The 21,120-nt window shown below is 37.3% G+C and overlaps 2 protein-coding genes across 3 annotated transcripts; one reads left to right on the top strand and one right to left on the bottom strand.

Moving 5' to 3' along the window:
• Positions 1 to 7,448: 7,448 nt before the first annotated feature.
• LOC117693127 (uncharacterized) lies at positions 7,449 to 13,304 on the bottom strand. The gene is made up of 2 exons (XM_066078614.1): positions 9,663 to 13,304; positions 7,449 to 8,608 (listed from the first exon to the last, which is right to left on the bottom strand). Exon 1 carries the CDS (start codon positions 11,953 to 11,955, stop codon positions 10,762 to 10,764), a length of 1,194 nt encoding a protein of 397 aa, XP_065934686.1. The 5' UTR covers positions 11,956 to 13,304; the 3' UTR covers positions 7,449 to 8,608; positions 9,663 to 10,761.
• Positions 13,305 to 16,393: 3,089 nt separating this feature from the next.
• On the top strand, positions 16,394 to 19,050 carry LOC117692837 (beta-1,3-galactosyltransferase 5-like). Of its 2 annotated transcripts, none has more exons than XM_066078617.1 (2): positions 16,394 to 16,625; positions 18,016 to 19,050. In XM_066078617.1, exons 1-2 carry the CDS (start codon positions 16,619 to 16,621, stop codon positions 18,984 to 18,986), a joined length of 978 nt encoding a protein of 325 aa, XP_065934689.1. In that variant the 5' UTR covers positions 16,394 to 16,618; the 3' UTR covers positions 18,987 to 19,050. The 2 variants fall into 2 exon arrangements, with proteins under 2 accessions (XP_065934689.1, XP_034337941.2); XM_034482050.2 differs by having other exon boundaries at positions 16,395 to 16,625; positions 17,913 to 19,050.
• The last annotated feature ends 2,070 nt before the right edge of the window (positions 19,051 to 21,120 follow it).

A 21,120-nucleotide genomic window follows, 5' to 3' on the forward strand; every position in this document is an offset into this window, starting at 1 on the left:
GCTACTGCAACAGTAGTATATACGTCTACACAGGGCCTAAAAACAATGGGGTGTCTATTGTGTGGGGGGGGGGGGGACAAAAGGAGAACAATGGGGGTGGTTGACTTACATTTGGGGACAGGTGCCCGACATTAGACCTGAGCGTAGCAACAAATCAAGACTAATGATAATTTTATACTGACGATTACCCGATCAAGAAACAGCGTAGCAACAAATCAAGACTAATGATTATTTTTAGACTGACGATTACCCGACCAAGAAACAGGAACTCCCAAACACAATTGGGTATTGTATAGAGGAATGCGTCAGTGACCTTTAAAAAGAGTTAAGGGGAAGGAGACTTGGTTGAACACGTGTTTGATAAAAGGGTAGAGTAAGAGATCGACCCTATTGTTAGACACTGGGTAGAATGAATACCTGAGTGTAGTAAAAATCGTTTTAAAATGAAGATAGCTAAACGTCGAGAGAAAAATACATTTTGGTGTTTCTTAAGTATACCAGTACAAATGACTGTTTTAAAAGAAAAACAAACGTTCTGTTTAAATGAACTAGATTGAGAGACTTTTTACATGGAAAAATCAGTCAGTTTTACCTGATCACCGTATATATTTATAACGAGAGAAATGACACCCGTTCTTTTAAATAAAAATGTAAACAGAAATGGTTAGTTAAAGTAAGGGTTCAACCATATAGACGAAATCCGGGGCTTATTTTTTTTTTACGAAAACGCGTTTGTATGTTTGATGCGAAACTATTTATGACTTTTATTTTGATTTTGATGTTTTTCAGGCTTTCAGGCACGTAGCATCAGGGGGGGGGCCAGGGGGGGGGGGGCCTGGCCCCCCCCCCCCCCACTTTTTCTCGCAGCAACAATTTTGTTTTAAATTTACATATAAAAAAATGAATTATAATGGAGTTGGCCCCCCCCACTTTTTTGGAAGTAAGTAAAAAATTGATATGAAAATAAGGAAATGAGGAGTCAAATTGAAGTTACGTCTACTACCCCCCCCCCCCCCCCCCCCCCCCGGATTAGGAATTTCATGATTTGGAGGGAAACAAATATTGGTAGGGAAGAATTTTTATTTTTTTAGAAGTGTAGTTTAGTCTAACCCCCCCCCCCCCCCCCGGATTAGGATTTCGAAGATTTTTGGGAAAGTTTAAATTTCCCTTTTTTTTTTTCTTTTTTTTTTTTGCTTGTCAAGATTTTTTTTTTGGATGGGTCTGGCCCCCCCACTTTCAAAAACGATGCTACGTGCCTGGCTTTAAAAACAAAGTAAAAATACGTGTAATTTTCTATCAATTTATTCTAATATAAAAATGCATTAAGGAATCTGGGCGAATAAGCCGCGGCAAAAAACCACATAGGTCCATTAAAAAAACTAACATTTTTTTTTCTAACAAATTTCACGTTTGTTACATTTATTAAACATATGTAATCATATACATTCAGTGCTGCCATAACCCACAAAAAGTAACTTCACATTTAATTGTAATTAAGACAACAAAATAGTTATATGCTAAGTTGGCAACAAAATGATATAGAAATCGGATGTTCAAATTATATCTTTTCATAGAGTGGGTCATCGTACCATTTTTTAAAGAACGAATATTGATAACACATATTAATATAACGTCTATCTTTTTCGATTTTCCAAAAAATGGTACGAAAACCCACTCTCTGGTAAAAAGTAAGTTTTCTTCTTTTAATTTTTAAGATTGGTCTTTAAATGGCTAAGTCCAGTTATTTGATAGTAATACTGATAACAATACAATCAGCTATATTATACCCTCTTAACAAGCGAATCGGTGGTGTAATGGTAAGCGAGGAGTTCACTGTAAAAGCGGGTGTTCGAATCGGACGCGTTTTGGTTTTTTTTGTTTATCTTTTTGTTTAATTGTTAAAATGTAATTTTCTTTTTATACTTAATAATATACATTGTTAAAATGTATTTTTCTTTTCTTTTCTAAATAATTAAAAATTTCCTAATAATAACTTGAAATTATTTGATATGCGTTTTCTACTACTGTTATAAAAATATGAAATGTATGTTATTCTCTTTAAGATTGCACGATTTCATATTGTAAACAGATGGTTGTTGTGCATGCAAGAAACTATTTTAAAATGGCAAGATAAAACGTTCCATCTCTGAATCCTTGAGAGTCTTGTTAACACAACAGGGACATACGCTGGACAAAAGTATGTAGTTGTGCTCAAAATGCAGAATACAAGCTAAGTCAAACGTACAGTGTGCGCCTAATGAAAATTCAACGATTAACTAGGCATGTATTTCACTTCCAATTGTATCGGCAGGAAAATCACATTACAAATGCGTGTTTTGTTGTGAAAGAAAAAGCATAGTAGTTGTTCCAGAAGACACATAGACCACTCGGACCAATGACTAACACAAAGTATGACCAGTGACGAATAACAAGTCCCCTTGCTATACGTTAGTGGTTTGACTACCGCTGTCTTCCGTGTGGTATATATCATAGGCGTCGGAACCGGGGGGGGGGGGGGGGGGGGCTCTAACTTTTTTTTTTGCAAATTTATACATTCCAAAGACTTTTTTTTGCTTGTCAATATTTTGTACAAGTCTAGCCCCCCCCCCCACTTTCAATTTTATTCCGTTCCGACGCCACTCGGTTTTTTTTTCGAAAAACTTGTTTTTAATACCTACAAAAGGTGTTACCTAAAATCCCCCAGAAAAAATCGACTACTACAATTGGTGGAATCGACTTCCCCATACTCTTTGTCGACTCCCCTGCGTTAGGGGTTGTATATGATGACTGGGGTAAATTAGTAAATAAAATATTTTTAGATAGTAATCAACCTTTTTGTATTTAAACTCTTTAAATGAGTACGTGATTGTCATTTCAAATTTGCCAGTTTAAAGTATATGTAAATACTATAAAATTTAAGCACAGTTACGCTTTTTTGGACATTTTCATTTGGACAATACTGTCCACCGTTTAAATGCCCAGTTAACTCGTACGTTTATTACTTCTTATTAGAGGTATGAGAAGGTCGTGGGCATTTGCAACGGCTAATTCCCCCAGATTCTTTTACACATACATATGTAATTTCTACATGAAATTAAAGTCCTTTTGTACAATCCACTTCGTGTAAAGTAAACTATTCTAATATAATTTTTTTAATGTTAAATCATACACAGGCCAAACATTGAATGTCTTTATGGTCTCTGTTGTTCAAGACTGCTCGAAAATAAATGGGTTGATGAATCCTTCCGCCGTGTTTGGATACTCGGTGTATGGAGTCTCCTCATATCCAAGATGTTCAGTTCTGCAGATTTCAGCCCATAAAAAATCATGATAGATATTTTCCCAATCATCATACGAAATACGACCGACTCTTGTTATTTTTAAAACTTCTGCAACAGGTAATGCTTCACCTTTCCTCATGTTTTGATCAAAGAAAATATTCTGTGCATTAAGCACGAATATAAGCAATTTTCCATCATTCTGTCTGGCTTCCAAGGCTACTCGAACGATGCAATCAGTTTCATGTACAAAAGAATATGCATATTGTTTTTTGCAAAATTGGCAAGATGTATCATCGGAGTGGTACAGATTGTAGCTGTCAATGAAGTTTTTGACACAGGTACCCCCTTGCAAAAATCTAAATAGCCACATTTGTCTTTCGCTGGTTGGGTCTGGAAAAGACAGCATGATGTTTTTGCAATGCAATCTTTCTGCTCGAGTGAGGTTTGAAAAAATAATCTGAAGTAATATTTTATGTCAGAATGATCATGTGATTATTGAGAAACACGCCTACTAATTGAAAAGAAGATAAGAGGGGACCAATCACCGTGTTAATTAAATATAATTTGCTATTCTAGCATATGATGTAGAACATCACATTTTATTTTCAAGAAATCTGATTGGTAATCATTAGAGTTAAAAAGACAATTCGATGTACGCAAATGACTAAAACAGCTATTTCATGCTTTTTTATATCATTGCTTTCCTCGATCCTTGACGAAGCACAATGTCGTCTATGGACTCTAGACTGAACATGGTTGAAACGGATTCCTGTCCTAATTTTTCCTCGAGTACTACTGATGCATGTTCCTTAGATTGTTTACCATCGACATCATGGGGAATGGATTCCAATGCCAACTTCTCGTGGAATTTGTCGGACTCGAACAAAAGACTTCAAGAAAAATTGAAGACTAAATATGTGACTCTGCCTGTGAAAAATTTTCCTCTTCCAGGTTTGAACAGTCCTTCTCCCTGGCAATATCCCGAATACTTGAATTTTTCGGAACGATTTGCTACGTTTCACGACTGGCCCAAATATTTAAGAGGTCCGGCGAAAAAGGATTTGGCTCGAGCGGGTTTCATTTACACGCGCATCGGAGACAAAGTCACTTGTTTCTCCTGCGGAATGACCCTAAAAAACTGGGAACCACAAGACGATGCTTACAATGAACACATACGATGGTCAAAACATTGCCCGTATACCAAGATGGTAACAGATGGAAAGTTGGCAAGAGGATAGAAAAGGAAACATCAGACTATTTTTATTTGCATGAAAAAGGTCTTATTGTAATGAGTGAATGTTTTGTTTTCAATTGAAAATGACAATGGTGTGTGGGTTTTTTTTTTATGTTTGTGTTTAAAATGTTGATATATAACCAAATGTACAATAAAAACACTTGCTCACTTTTCATTCATTATTTTTTTTCTTCATGTTTTGCAATAAGGATAATAAGTATGCATGGGTAAAATAGTTATGCTAAGGATACCTCAAACAGGTTCTGGGTATAAAAAGACTGATTTTTTCAAACTAAACTTCATTTAAGCAATTGTCCTTGGAGAGATAGTGGAGATGGAGCAGTATCTAAAGAAAATACGGTATGATCCACGGCACCCTGGATCGTTTGCTGGTGCAACTAAACTATACGAAATTGTATAAAAAAAAAGAGGGGATCTATAATATTGGTTTAAATCGAATCAAAGAGTTTTTACAAAATCAATATGCTTTTTCGCTGCAAAAAAAAGTGAGGCGTCGATTTAAGAGAAGACGGGTGATAGTGCAGGGAATAGACTATCAGTGGGAAGCAGACTTGGCCGACGTGCAAAACCTCTCCGAGTACAATAACGGAATAAGGTATCACTTGGTTGTCGTTGACGTATTTTCTAGATTTATGTGGGTCAGACCTTTGAAAGATAAAAAAGCGCAGTCTATCGTTGATGCATTCAGAGACATTTTGAGTGGTCCTCGAAAACCCAAGGCTATCTGGACGGATAAAGGGTCGGAATTTTACAATCGGTACTTGAAACGATATCTACAGGAAAAAGGCATTAACATTTTTTATGCCTTAAACGAGACCAAGCCCAATTTTGCCGAAAGATACATTCAAACGTTAAAGAAGAGACTGTATAGATATTTTCCGCATACTCAAAAACACAAGTACATAAACATTTTACAAGATGTGGTGATGTCTATCAACGAAACACCACACCGTTCCCTAAACGGAAGAGCTCCAGCATCTATCGACGCAGAGAACGAATCGGAAGTGAGACTGGATGCTTACTTGGTGAGACGAAAAGCTCAGAAAAAAGACCGAATATCAAAAAGTCGTCAAACCGAAAAAGTACAGCGTATACCTTTAAGATAGGCGATCAGGTGCGCATTTCTCACTTAAGACGCCAGTTTTAACGTGACTGTGATCAGACTTTTACCAAAGAAATTTTCATTGTAAGCCATCGCTTCGTTTCACAAGGCATCCCTATTTACAAGCTTAAGGATATGATGAACGAACCAATTCAAGGTAGTTTTTATGCCAGCGAACTTCAAAAGGTATCCAAAGACGAACAGACTCAATGGAGAATCGAAAAAATAATCAGGAAACGGAAAGTTGGCGGAAAACCGGAAGTACTAGTGCAGGGAATAGACTATCAGTGGGAAGCAGACTTGGCCGACGTGCAAAACCTCTCCGAGTACAATAACGGAATAAGGTATCTCTTGGTTGTCGTTGACGTATTTTCTAGATTTATGTGGGTCAGACCTTTGAAAGATAAAAAAGCGCAGTCTATCGTTGATGCATTCAGAGACATTTTGAGTGGTCCTCGACAACCCAAGGCTATCTGGACGGACAAAGGGTCGGAATTTTACAATCGGTACTTGAAACGATATCTACAGGAAAAAGGCATTAACATTTTTTATGCCTTAAACGAGACCAAGCCCAATTTTGCCGAAAGATACATTCAAACGTTAAAGAAGAGACTGTATAGATATTTTCCGCATACTCAAAAACACAAGTACATAAACATTTTACAAGATGTGGTGATGTCTATCAACGAAACACCACACCGTTCCCTAAACGGAAGAGCTCCAGCATCTATCGACGCAGAGAACGAATCGGAAGTGAGACTGGATGCTTACTTGGTGAGACGAAAAGCTCAGAAAAAAGACCGAATATCAAAAAGTCGTCAAACCGAAAAAGTACAGCATATACCTTTAAGATAGGCGATCAGGTGCGCATTTCTCACTTAAGACGCCAGTTTTAACGTGACTGTGATCAGACTTTTACCAAAGAAATTTTCATTGTAAGCCATCGCTTCGTTTCACAAGGCATCCCTATTTACAAGCTTAAGGATATGATGAACGAACCAATTCAAGGTAGTTTTTATGCCAGCGAACTTCAAAAGGTATCCAAAGACGAACAGACTCAATGGAGAATCGAAAAAATAATCAGGAAACGGAAAGTTGGCGGAAAACCGGAAGTACTAGTGCAGGGAATAGACTATCAGTGGGAAGCAGACTTGGCCGACGTGCAAAACCTCTCCGAGTACAATAACGGAATAAGGTATCTCTTGGTTGTCGTTGACGTATTTTCTAGATTTATGTGGGTCAGACCTTTGAAAGATAAAAAAGCGCAGTCTATCGTTGATGCATTCAGAGACATTTTGAGTGGTCCTCGACAACCCAAGGCTATCTGGACGGACAAAGGGTCGGAATTTTACAATCGGTACTTGAAACGATATCTACAGGAAAAAGGCATTAACATTTTTTATGCCTTAAACGAGACCAAACCCAATTGTGCCGAAAGATACATTCAAACGTTAAAGAAGAGACTGTATAGATATTTTCCGCATACTCAAAAACACAAGTACATAAACATTTTACAAGATGTGGTGATGTCTATCAACGAAACACCACACCGTTCCCTAAACGGAAGAGCTCCAGCATCTATCGACGCAGAGAACGAATCGGAAGTGAGACTGGATGCTTACTTGGTGAGACGAAAAGCTCAGAAAAAAGACCGAATATCAAAAAGTCGTCAAACCGAAAAAGTACAGCGTATACCTTTAAGATAGGCGATCAGGTGCGCATTTCTCACTTAAGACGCCAGTTTTAACGTGACTGTGATCAGACTTTTACCAAAGAAGTTTTCATTGTAAGCCATCGCTTCGTTTCACAAGGCATCCCTATTTACAAGCTTAAGGATATGATGAACGAACCAATTCAAGGTAGTTTTTATGCCAGCGAACTTCAAAAGGTATCCAAAGACGAACAGACTCAATGGAGAATCGAAAAAATCATCAGGAAACGGAAAGTTGGCGGAAAACCGGAAGTACTAGTGCGATGGTTAGGCTGGCCCAAGAAATTCGACAGTTGGATTCCAGAAATCGATGTCAAAAACATTTGAAATCCCGATAATGCTTTATTTATTATACAGATGTCACTGCAGATGGTTCTCAAGTCTTCGTATAGTGCGTCCACGCACTCCGATAACAAACCTTTGAATTTTAGAGTTCGCCTACCAAGATCCTTACCTCTGACGGGGGAATGGACTGTCGAGTTGACGGAATTTTGTAACAACAACATCAGAGGATTACCCAAGGAAATATTTGTCTATTGTTCGATTTGTGAGAACACCATCATAGGGGAACGACAAGGACCACCTCTCAGACGGATGTATTTGACAAACTCTAAAAATCAGATTTTTTCTTCGCCCTTACCGCGTTTCTTTACGCAATAATGACCTCACTGACATGTACATCTATATAAAGGACAACACCACCGGAGATGCGTCATTTTAACTGGAGAATCGACTATAACACTTGTGTTTCGACAAATGTGAAATCATGGCTGGACCAACTTACATATCGAATCCTGCCCTATGGGTGCAATTTCATAACACAGATGAGGGGGAAAACTTTATACCGATGATTCGTCGCAAATCGCAGAGGGGTGGTGGAATACTCAACAGAAGAAGGGCTTACATGATTTCAGTTCGGGCTCCCTCTTTACCAAAACCGGACATTCAACAAGTGTCACCAGTAGCGGCCGAGCAAGAGAGAGCCATGTCCGAATTTAACGAATCCATGCGTAACAACGAGCTCCACATGCCTTTGAAAAAAGTATAAAAAGAAGAAAAAAAAGAGCACCTACCAGACGTTCGTCGAACACCAAAGGGAAAGGACGCTTTAAGAAAAAAAAGAGACAAGGACGACAGAGGATTAATTCGTTGAAAAAAAAATTAAGAAAAAAAAGACTCTGAAAACAAAAAAGAAAACGACCAGCAACAAAAAATCTAGTCTCAAAGAAACACCTATTTTTTAGTTAAACCATGTCTTACTTAACGTAGCTCGCGGGTTTGCTGACGTCACAATAGGAATCGACGTTAAGAGTTGACCGTCATAGTAAACTAATAATTTTATTTTAAAATGACAAATGAGATATTTAGAAGTATAAAAGAAAATATTTAAAAAGCTTATATGCGGTTTATGACTGTTTATACAAAGATTTATAATATCAAGTGCTGAACATTTAAAGATGTCACATACATTGTCACATTTTGTTCTACATGTATAAAGATAAAGAATGAGTGTGCGTTAGAACTCTTCCATTTAAAGTCATGTTTTAAAATAGACTGTATGCATTAACTTCGCCTCTTTTTTTTTTACAATTATAACTTCCGTAATCTGTACTACCGATTCAATTCTTAAATTTCTTTTGGCTTGAGATAACTGTTTTATTCGATTACTTACTTATAATGTCAGTAGTTGCCAAGCATTTTATTTTTGCATCGATTGACTCAGAGTTTCATAAAAACAAAAATAGCAATTTTCTGTATCTTTACAGCCTTACATTAATTGCATTTAATAACATTCACAATAAAGTCTAATAACCATTTACATGTTCTAAAATGTGTTAAACATCTAGTCTTGTCAATAAATGCATTTCAATTTTGGTGTTCTAAGAAGTAAGGAAATGATGACATCAGGCTAACGTCGTAATGAAAATATAAGGTTTTGAGAAATCTTTTAAATCTTTAAAGTTTTTTTGCAAAAAATTGGCCGAGAACACATACTGATATTTTTTTATGAATTGATTCATAATTATCTCCTCTGTTTTTGTGTTGAGTATGATTAATTTCGTCTGAATCGTTTAAAAGTTTGGAGCATAGTTTTGTAATGCGTTTCTCGGTTAAAATGTGCATTTTACTATATATTTCATTGAAATGGCGTTGCTTGATTTTATTAATGACACTGTACTTGAAACACGATAACATTATTACCGCGCAGACGAATCTTAAATAAATTTTAGATATAAAACTGTAAAACCTATGGATCACGTGGACAAATTTTCAAGGTAGGTTTTCTCACAAGCAGGTAAACCCGCGAGCTACATTAAGCGCATTGAACACAACGATGGCAGAACCCTCTGAATTGGCTCTCTTTTCCGATCCACCAAATCAAGTGGCAGTGCATAAGATTTATTTTCAGGAAAGCAGACCCATTTCGTCAATGACTTAGATACTGCACCTCTGGAATTTTCCATTCCGGGAAACGGCGGAGAATATTTAGATCTCAGAAAAAGTCGACTCTACATTAAAGCAAAAATCACCAAGTCTGACGGCACATCCCTAGCAGCTTTGGAAAAGACAGGAATCGTTAATTTACCTCTTCAATCACTGTTTTCTCAGATAGATGTCTACATGAACGGAAAATGCGTCTCGCAAAATGCCAACAATTATCCCTGGAAAGCTTATTTCAAAGTACTCTTGTCTACAGGAAAAGGTGCATCTTAATCGCAAATGCAGACAAAAATGTACTGGCCTGATGGAGAGGGCATGAATGACCCGGATGCTGCAGCCGGAACGAACATGTCTCTGAGAAAGAGATACGTATTCACCCAGAAATCGAGAACATTTGATCTGGAAGGACCTCTATACGTGGATTGTTTTTATCTCGAAAAATATCTCATCAAAGGAGTAAATATTCAACTCAGACTGTTTCGTTCCAAGCCCAAATTCGTGTTGATTGTCGAATTGATGTAATTTAGGGAAAATCCCTTGACTTTGCATACCTCCTTTCCTTTATGGGTTCTGTATGCATAATATTTAGGACCATTGCACACAAACTCGGTAATCCAGTCGTCCTTTTTCAATTCGTTTGTAAGTTCACCCAGATAATCACCAATGGGGGGTTCTATTTCCCCCTCCTTTTGGGTATAGATTACCGAGTCTGTGTCCCAGTACAGAACGCGAGTTTGCAACAAATCTAATAATTCGTACAACTTAAGGCGGGCCCAACAGGTAGTAAATGAAGCCAAATAAACGTTGCTGTGACCGGGGTCGCACATGTCCTCCGAGGCTCGTTTAGTAGACAGCATGAGATGGTTGTCGTCTATGATATTAAAATCTTGAATTTCTATGGTTGGATTGGCCATCTGCTCAAACAAAACGTGAGCTTGTCTGTCGTGAAGAATCTGCGTTTTGCAGAGATTCATTCTCTTCCAAACTTACCCCAGAAACTATTCAATAGAAGCTTTGCCAGGCTACGTAGCCCCGGATTGTGCTCAATATTGTCGGGGTCAAGACGAATACTTTCTCTCTGCTCGTACATCTCGATATATTGAGTGAGGTCATCCTCCGTCTTGATCCAGTCGGGTTGTCCACTGGCCTCTTGTTTGATTTTCAAAAACATGTTGATATAAGGCGCAAATAGTCCACCCGTCTTGGTTACAGAGTCGTACTGAGTCGATTCGCTCCAATGGTAGACTTTGTAGATTTTGAGGATCTTGCACCCCTTTTCGACGGCTTTGAGAAGTTCGGGTGTACAGTAAGTACCCGTCAATGCTCTATCCGCATCCGAACAAGCGCAAGGTTCTTTCTGTTGGCGCTCCACACACGATCGACAAAGCGGAAATGTTAACTTTCTCTGCGAGCGGTAACCGAGCACTGGGTGAAAATTTCCTCGAGGTGGGAGAACTTTTACCTTTGCCAGTCCGAAATATTTTGAGATGTCGTCAAACTCACGTGTGGTGATCACGGGATGTCCGGTCGGATATCGCGCCGTCTTGTTAACGAAAGGGTGCAGCCAGGTAAAATCGACGTATTTGATTTTTGTTCCTCGTGGCACTTTTTTGAACAACACACAATCGTTTGTACGCCCACCCATAAGACTATCGCGGGGGTCCAGACGATCAGTCAAATCCAGGTTTTCGACAAAGGTTTTGGCGTCAGGGTCCTCCTTAATCATGTTGTCATATTCGTGTTCCCAGATGACAAGTTTCATTCCCAGACTCTTTAACTTTCTTTCTTTATTACGGGTCCGTGCAGGCAACTCGGATGCAGTATACTCGGAGTTTGGAAGTAAAATATCATCTCCGTTTTTGAAGCACGCGGGACATCCGTGAAACCGACAGCCGTGAAATTCATAAGCAATTCCGGCGGGAAATTCGGGGGTAGGTGTTACGTAACCATCTAGTCGATACCGAGTTTCCGGTACTCGGTACTCCCCTCTTCCATTTAATGCATGGCAAATATTCAGGCGCTGACCGTTTCTGGCACGCTGCATTAACAATTCGAGCCATGCTATTGATTTTCTGCTGAATGGTACGTGAACCTGGTATCCGTTCGGCGGTGGACGAGCAATGGGGGACTTCACGAAAACTTCCTTGATTATTTCCATGTTCATTTTCTTAAATTCGCTCCAGTCTATCCAAATGTTCTGATAGAGGACAGATGTTTTTCATCCATCCGGATCTCTTGGTCGTTTTCCTTGACGATTAATTGCCACTGCTCTTCAAGGAATTTTTGCTTGTAAACTTCCATGCAAAGAGAGGCTATGGTACAGGAGTCAAATGCGTCAACGGCGCGACCTCCGTCTCTGCTAGTCGCTTCGTGTAGAAGGTGTTTGAATTTTATACAGGCTCGCCTTAGTATATCAACGTCGCTTCGGCAGTATCTCACCATTTCGCTATGAAAATCAAACACTTCTCCGCTGTCAATTTTTTCCTGATACCACTCGTAGAATTTTTCTCGACCTTCGATTTACATGCCATCAGGTCCGTAATTCTCAGGCGGTGGATACGGCCCCACGTATGTTAAATTTTCCCGACACGTAAAGAAGTGTGGGAAATATCTTTTGGCTAAGGATTCTAGTTGGAATGCTCCAGGTAATTTCGCCAAGGCCATGGGTAAAAAATTAAACGAATCAATCACTCTGATCTGTAAAGCATTCACGTTAAATTCACATTTGCATTTTACTACCTCTGTAGATAACAAAGGAAGGTCGTATAGTCTGCGATAGAAGGTACTGAAGTAGAAATTGACCATCGTATGACAGATTGTGAAAAATGACCGTACACCCTCTGTGCTTTTCGTGGAATATCCAGCTACCCAAGTCATACAGAGTCTTAAACACGCGCTCTCGGAATCCACACTTTCCGGGACAGGGGGTTCTGATATATTGTTTGGTCTTTTTATCTCTTTTAGAACAACGATTGCATCGATATCCGCATTCATGGCAAGTGCTTTCTGGAGTCATGTCATTATTTTCGCACTTTGTACAGGCGGACTGACAGACGGCTAAGGCAACACAATGCCTTGATTTTCCACAGTAAGACTGGAGACAATGATGACATCGATGGCAATCCGAACAGGTCTTTTCCTCTTGAATACATTGATCGCAGATTGTGTCAAGGCGAGGGGCATATCCCCGTTCACACTGCACTATTTCGTCCCTCTGCGATGCCTCTATGTCGGCAAAGATGTAGCGTCGCTTTCCATTGTCGGAAGGGGGGGGGGGGGTAGCTTCTCGCGTAACAGAGATGTTCCGGTTCTACATACTGAAGGCAAGATTTACACGTAAAGTACCCACACTTGTGATCCTCCGGCTTCATCTCGCGTTGTTCCACGATTTTGCGACAAGTCGGACATTTGTATACTAACTCGCATGGTACACTGCCGCTTTCGGTACAATTTTTATGCCTCTTGTAACACCCCGCAGATCTGCAAGTTCGGTGTCAATCTTGACAAATCCATACCTCCAACGCTGCAATGATTCTTACAAGCATGTTTATGTTTGTGATCATACGGGGTCAGACACGAAGAACAGAAATACGATCTTGAAAAAAACCCACATATTTTAACAATGGCATGAAAGTGTCCCGCATCCTTGTCTACATGGTATAAAAATATTTTTTTTCTTTCCTCATCGCAGTTTTGACTGATGTATGAAAATGCGTTACCGAGAGCAGAGCTTACTACGTAAATGTTTACATTGAAATAATCCTCTAATTTCGGGATCAATGAGTACGATAACGGTTGGTTTTTTGAAATGGCCAATGAATGACACACAGATCGAGTGAGGTTGTCCTGCTTTTGGTCAGTATTTCTGCACACTTGTCTATAGTACCACTGTGGGCATTTCTCAAACTGAGTGAGAATTTCAGCTGGGGTGAGAGAAGGTTGCAAATTTTTCAATCTCCTGTATTCGTCGTTGCTCGTTCTACAGACACCGCAAAAAGCCACAAGAGCGGCTCTTTACAGACATAAATTATCGGTATTTTTTATCTGCACTATGGATTTTTTTTAATAATATCTGCATCGATGTTTGTTATTTGTAAACCTTTACCACCGCGCGGATACTTGATAGCTCCGATGTCGATGCGACAGGTGGAGTCAAACGGAATGTCCTCATTACTGTTAAGAACATTAACTAGACTTTCCACCATGGCTTCGGCGTTCATCTCTTCCATCGGACGACATGGAACGTTGATAGGCAAGTCCAGTTTTTCGTTGTGAATAGCAGCCCTCATGATGTCGCCGGGACGGAGGTGTTTCTTCACGTGTTCGATCATTTTTTCAAACGCATCCCGAAGAATTTCTTTGACTTCTTTAAGTTTATTTTGCTTGCGAAAAAACTTGTTGTTGAACGTCAACTGGTAATTGACGTCGGCGGCCTTCATATCTTTGAGGGTTCTCTCGTTCACTTACATTATGTTGTAGTCAACTTGATTTCTGATGAGGTCATCAGCGAGGTGCAAATCGTCATCCAAGGATAGATTTTATATTTCGCGAAAACAGGATTCGACAATGTCGGAAAAATCCATCGATTTGCTAGCACTGTCGTCCATCAGTAGAGAACGTTCTCCATGAAACGAAGAATCTGCTATGTCAATCGTTGAATCGCTGTCTCCTTGACACACATGGCTTGTACCTCTCTGGACTGAATTTTCATTACTTGTCAGTAATTCGCTCCAACTCATATCTTCAAATTGTTGATATAAATTCTGTTCGCGAACTATTGAACTAAAAGAAATAAAAAAAGAAGAAATATTAAACAATAAAATATTCCGCTATAGATTTAGACTAATTAATTAATCATTAAAAATCTTTGACAATTTTTACTGTAATTCACTATTCGATATTTGAATGAATTGCCAAAATATTAAATATCCTTGAAACGCAATACCCTACAGATAACAACTGTTTTGTTGTTGTTGTTTTTTTTACTTAAGGCTACACGTTTGTTTTTTGTTTTTTTTTGTTTTTTTTTTTATAAAAAAGTTATATTCATTACCTCTTGTAAATATATGAGAGAGAGAGAGAGAGAGAGAGAGAGAGAGAGAGAGAGAGAGAGAAATTTTTATTGTAATTCACTATTCGATATTTCAATGAATTGATCAAAATCTGAAATATCCTTAGTGTAATAACCTACAGATGACTACTGATTTGTTTGAGATTTTTTTTTTACCTGAGAGTATGAGAGTACTTAATTTTTTTGAATTCTTTAACTAAAAAATGTTATTTTGTCCATTATCTCTTGTAAATATGAGAGAGAGAGAGAGAGAGAGAGAGAGAGAGAGAGAGAGAGAGAGAGAGAGAGAGAGAGTTTATAGAGTTATCCCTTTTGCATCGTAAAGTAAGCGGTTAGCTTGCACACAAAAACGTGTCACATAAAAAAATTGAAAAATAGATCAACATATCTCGCATTGTTTTCGTGTACTTTTTCATGGTTTGTCATACTGTCGTGCGAATCGAATATCCAATGGCAAAATCCACACTGAAACATCTTGTTCAAAGCTTAACAGGGTTTGATATAAAAAAAAATCGTTACAAGAATGCCATGCGGACACGAAGGAAATTAAATTCATACTACAAGGAAAGAAAATAATCTTTGAATTCACCGTTTTTAAAGGCTTACTGGTAGACATCGAAAACTACCTTCCGGAATTGAAAAACGTGAAATGTTGTTCAGAACGCGATGATCATCAAAATCAATTGGGAATGCTACAATGCAGCATTTGCAACCCTAACGATTTCGCAAAGTGGTTAAAAAAACCTGATGAAAAAACACTTTTGAAAAAAATAATGGTTGGTAAATTTACAGCACTTTTTTCTCCAAGCCTTGTCATTTATCATGTTCTACTTTTAATTTCTCTGTGCCATTTGAATTTCATGTAGAAACTACATATGTATGTGTATAATATATTGCATTTTTATATCATTTTTATATCAGAATAAATTGATGGAAAATTACACGTTTTTTATCTTCGTTTTTAAAGCCTGAAAACATCAAAATCAAAAATAAAAAAAAGTCATAAATAGTTTCGCATCAAACATACAAACGCGTTTTTGTTAAGAAAAAAAAAGCCCCGATCAAATCCGTCTCCAAACTATTTCGTCTATATGGTTGAGCCCTTACTTTAACTAACCATTTGTGTTTACATTTTTATTTAAAAGGACGGGTGTCATTTCTCTCATTTTAAATGTATGCGGTAATCAGGTAAAACTGACTAATTTTTACATTTAAAAAGTCTCTCAGTCGTGATCATTTTAAAAGAATGTTTGTTTTTTAAACAGTTATTTTTACTGGTATACTTAAGAAACACCAAAATGTATTTTTCTCTCGACGTTTAGCTATCTTCATTTTAAAACGATTTTTACTACACTCAGGTATTCATTCTACCCAGTGTCTAACAATAGGGTTGATCTCTTACTCTACCCTTTTATTAAACACGTGTTCAACCAAGTCTCCTTCCCCTTAACCTGTCCCCAAATGTAGGTCAACCCCCTTTGTCCTTTTCTTCCCCCCAAACAATAGACTCCCCTTTGTTTTTAGGCCCCGTGTAGACAGTATACTACTTCTGTGAACGAATGAGATATCTGCAATTAATCCAGCATTTAAACGATTTAACTTATATCCTTGTAGGGTTATGCAATCGGGCGTTTCGGCAAAGTGTACAAAGAGGCATGTTTCTCCTTCCGTGTGGACATGAGAGGGTACTTCTGAGGTAGAGAGTCCATGGGAGAGATGAAAGCCACGATGAGGAGAAAGATGCGTCTTGTTTCTTATGACAGGTAAACAAAAAAGCAGCCAAATAATTGATACTCTCTTTAAATAATTCTTACAGGATTTCGTATGGATGTGTAATAATTGACGGATAGTACTTGTCTAAGTAAATTCATATAGGGTTTCGTATGGATGTGTAATATAACTGATTGATATTAATTGAGCTTATTTATCATTCGGAATAATTATGCATGTAACATAATGTGGTTTCATCAATATTTGTTGAATACCAATTTTCGTGGATTTCGCCGTTCAGTTGATTCACGAATTAAATGAAATGTTCATTGAAGTGCAATTTCTATTAACATTTTGTATTGATAGTGTCATTGGCCTCGAATTTACGTATCTTTGAAACTTTGATTTCACTTTAGCTACGAAAATTGATTCCCTTGAATATTAATGAAACAACGGTTTTGGCGAATCCATCTCAAGATATTTGTTCCCACGTGTTTCCATATTGAGACTTACATGCAGGTCGTGTCCAGTACATTGATGCTCTGAAAATCATAGCTGATTCTTAAGAATTGTGTTGTCTCAAATACTGATATTCATATGGTGTAAAGTGCATATCCGTATGTTCCATGTCTTATGTTAGCTCAAACATTTATATAATATGGTTGAAAGTTTTTTATTTGATTAAGAGTTGCTTTTTGTAAAAACGAAAGTTTCTGTATTTGTTATCCACAATTATTTCGTTGGCTTATCATATTACCCCCAAATTTTAAGGATAAAAATTGATTATTTTCCCTAACTATGATAGTCACATGATTTAAAGTTATTCGACCGTAGAAAGTTTACTCTGTTAAGCCGGTACATTAAATTTCTTCATATTATGCTAAGTATTAAGGAAAACTAAACACAAAACGCTTATTCCATTGGATTCTGATACAAAACATTATATGTACAACCGGAAATGACGGGTCTGGTATGGGCAAGGTAAAAAATTGGTAGGATATGACGTCATTGGTGCAGATATTGCAGGCATTTCCAGGAAAATATAACACGTCACCTTAAGACAATCTGTAAACGTTACTAATGAACACTTGGTATCATACAAACATTGTAAATAGATATTCCGAAGTACCTACAAGCATACTTGTATTCAATATACTTATAAAACATGTAAAATCTTCATCTCCATATAGATGGAAAAAGGAAGTTTAACCAGAGGAAGGCATTTTTATGTTAAGCTTATCGCGTCTTTCAAAGATTTCTAATATCTGACACAGGATTTTTCGCAGCTTACAACTTATGTGAGTTGTCTAATTCTTTATGTTATGCTTAATATTTTGCAGAAGATATTAAGCTTGCTTCGATCGAAGATGCCGCGTTTTCTGCAGAATGTCTTATTGGTCTGTGTGATTCTAACATTTCTGGCTATGTACTTGTTCAACTCAGCACAACGATCACAAAACCTAATACAAGGTGACCTGAATAGGACTTCCAACAAAGAGTCTTCTGGTGTTAGGACCACTCGCAAGCCTAGTCATACAACCACTCATAATCTGATACTTAGGGACTTGAATAGGACTTCCAACAAAGAAATCAGAACTATAATCAAGTCTGGAGGAAAGCTAGTATTTCCACATTTGCCATACATCAGGAATCCGTCAAAAATATGTGATACATTTAGGACATTAAATAGAACTAAACTTTTAGTGTTGGTCAAGTCTTCGCCGGATAATTTTCATCTAAGGAATTGGATACGCTTTCAAAATAAAAAAGATAACGAGTTTAAGGATTCTATCAAAACCGTATTTCTATTAGGAGAGTCTTCGTCCAGTGAAGAGAATATCAAAAAAGAAAGTCAAAAGTTCGGTGATATTGTCCAGGGAAGCTTCATGGATACTTATCGGAATCTCACGTACAAAACCGTTATGGGATATAGATGGTTAAGTGAACACTGTTCACACGCAGATTTTGTTCTTCATAAGGACGACGACTTTAAGATAAATCGTAGAAACATTATGCATAAATTGAAATCTCCAAAAAACCCAGACTCTTTTTTCGCTGGTTTTCTCGTTAAGAACGGGAAGGGAATATACCGCGATCCAAAACATAAATGGTATTTATCAAAGAAAGACTATCCAAAGGACACTCTTCCGCCGTATTTTCCGGGTGGTGCGTACATTGTAAGCACAGTCATTGCCAAAAAGCTGGCATCCAATTTTCATTTGGTGAAATGGATACCAATAGACGACGTATACATTGGACTCGTGGCACAAACTCTAGATATAACTTTGACACACTCAAAATTATTTGGCATGGGAGATTGCAAACATTACAAAATTCATCTAGCTTGCAGAGAGTTTACTAGGCCTGATGAGGTCCTAGCGGCATGGAAGACCTTAACCATGTTCAATCTTTAGCAAAGAAAATCGTGACATAAACCTGGCAGAGCAAATATTTTGATTATATATTGTATTACTTGTACCGGTGTTGTATTGTGATTATATATTGTATTACTTGTACCGGTGTTGTATTGTGATTATATATTGTATTACTTGTACCGGTGTTGTATTGTGATTATATATTGTATTACTTGTACCGGTGTTGTATTGTGATTATATATTGTATTACTTGTACCGGTGTTGTATTGTGATTATATATTGTATTACTTGTACCGGTGTTGTATTGTGATTATATATTGTATTACTTGTACCGGTGTTGTATTGTGCCATTACCCCCTGACCATCCTCCTCTCCCCTCCCCCCCCCCCCCTCGGAAAAATGACTTAATAGCAATCCCCCCCCCCCCCGAAAAATGGCTATAAAGTGACATTTTCCCCCTACTTATAACCATGTTACCCCCTTGGAAAGCCTACTATATTGTAACCCCCCCCCCCCCCCCCCCCCCCGTCTTCCATTCCGGCCAAGTATATGGCGAAACATTCGTGGCAATATTTCTCAATATCTGAAATAATATTAATCACCCATAATGAAGGTTAATTAATGATTAGCTACTTACATTGATTTAAACAATATTTTATTATGCATCACTTTAACGGATGGGATAGCAGGCATTGCCTATATAAATCCTCTGCGACATTCAATAGTCAAAGTCGTATATATATATACAAGGTTTTGTGCCGTACAATATTGACAAGAATAGATTCTATTATGATATATATTATATTGATAAATATATGTATACATGTAAGATAGGACCAGAATTTACAATATGTATAATAATATTTATTATAATATTATAATTTGTAGTAACTAGTAATGATGATTATTAGAAAAAATACATAAATCAAAACTTTTATACACAGGTTCAGGTTCTGTGGTACAAGACAATAAATAGGACTAGATGGATTTTTCCAACCCCTTTGTAGATTTAATAATTTCATGTACATACTTAAATATTGCAATATATTCAGTTGATTAATGTCACCATTACAAAGTTGAACTGAAAAAGGTATAGTCAGTCTTAATGAATCTATATTTTGGATTAGTAAATGTCTTGAGTATTTTAAATATTCAATAAAAAAGTGAAATCATGTTTCATAATTGTTTCCACACATGTCACAATTTGGGTTGTCACTCAAAAGAATGATTGCATAAATTATTATTTAAATTACTAGCTGCGTTACGAAGGTGAAATGAATTATATTTTTCTTTCGAACACCATAGTTAAATTATTTCTTGGCTTTTGAACAATACATATTTGTTATGGCATGTGTTAATGATGAGAGTTTTGGAAGACCACGGATATTATATGGAAGATCATTCCAGAGTCAAATTGTTGATGGTAAAAAACTTTTTATGTAAGAAGTTGTTATTGCTTGGGGGATATGAATGGTCCCGATTCCATAGAGGATAAGAATTTTGAAGTAGTAAACATTGTTAAAGCAGACCAACTAGATACTGAGGTGCTAATCCATAAACCACCTTATAAAATAACACAAGCCTGTGTATTTTACGTCGAACTTCGAGTATATCCCATCATCCCATCCAAGTTCATCATAAAGCAAGGATCTTGTAGAAATTTGACCTTAATCCTAAAATGGTTATAGCTGCTGCAACTTGAAGTGGTTTAGCATCTTCATCAGAACAATTATCCGACACAATACAAGGGAATTCGAGAACTGGGCAAACAAAGGCAAAGTAAAATTTTATCAAAGCATCCCTTTTAAGGGTGTGTTTTAATATTCCTAAGATATTTAAACGAGTGCAAGCTTTAGAATGAATATCAAGAATATGGGTTCTCCAACTACCATCCTGCTGGTATTTTATACTTAGATAAGTATGTGTTTCAACATTTTCAATAGTAGGCCCATCAGTACCAAATTTAAATTTTGGGTGACTAACACTCCTTCTACCAAAATTAAAATTATTTGGAATAAATTCAATGCCAACATATCAGACCACTGCTTATTTTTACCCAAATCATTAGTTCATGAATTTTCAGACGTCAAAATATCGTTATCAACTATGATATACAAACATCAGCAAATAATCGAACTGGTTTGTCTAAGTGTATTGATATGTCATTAATGTA

The sequence above is a fragment of the Magallana gigas genome, chromosome 3 (genome assembly GCF_963853765.1).
Source record: "Magallana gigas chromosome 3, xbMagGiga1.1, whole genome shotgun sequence".
In the NCBI taxonomy this organism is placed as follows: domain Eukaryota; kingdom Metazoa; phylum Mollusca; class Bivalvia; order Ostreida; family Ostreidae; genus Magallana; species Magallana gigas.

Bases quoted from the DNA above. Each gene is read 5' to 3' on its own strand.
- LOC117693127 (XM_066078614.1), bottom strand. From the start codon at position 11,955: ATGAACATGGAAATAATCAAGGAAGTTTTCGTGAAGTCCCCCATTGCT.
- LOC117692837 (XM_034482050.2), top strand. From the start codon at position 17,940: ATGCCGCGTTTTCTGCAGAATGTCTTATTGGTCTGTGTGATTCTAACA.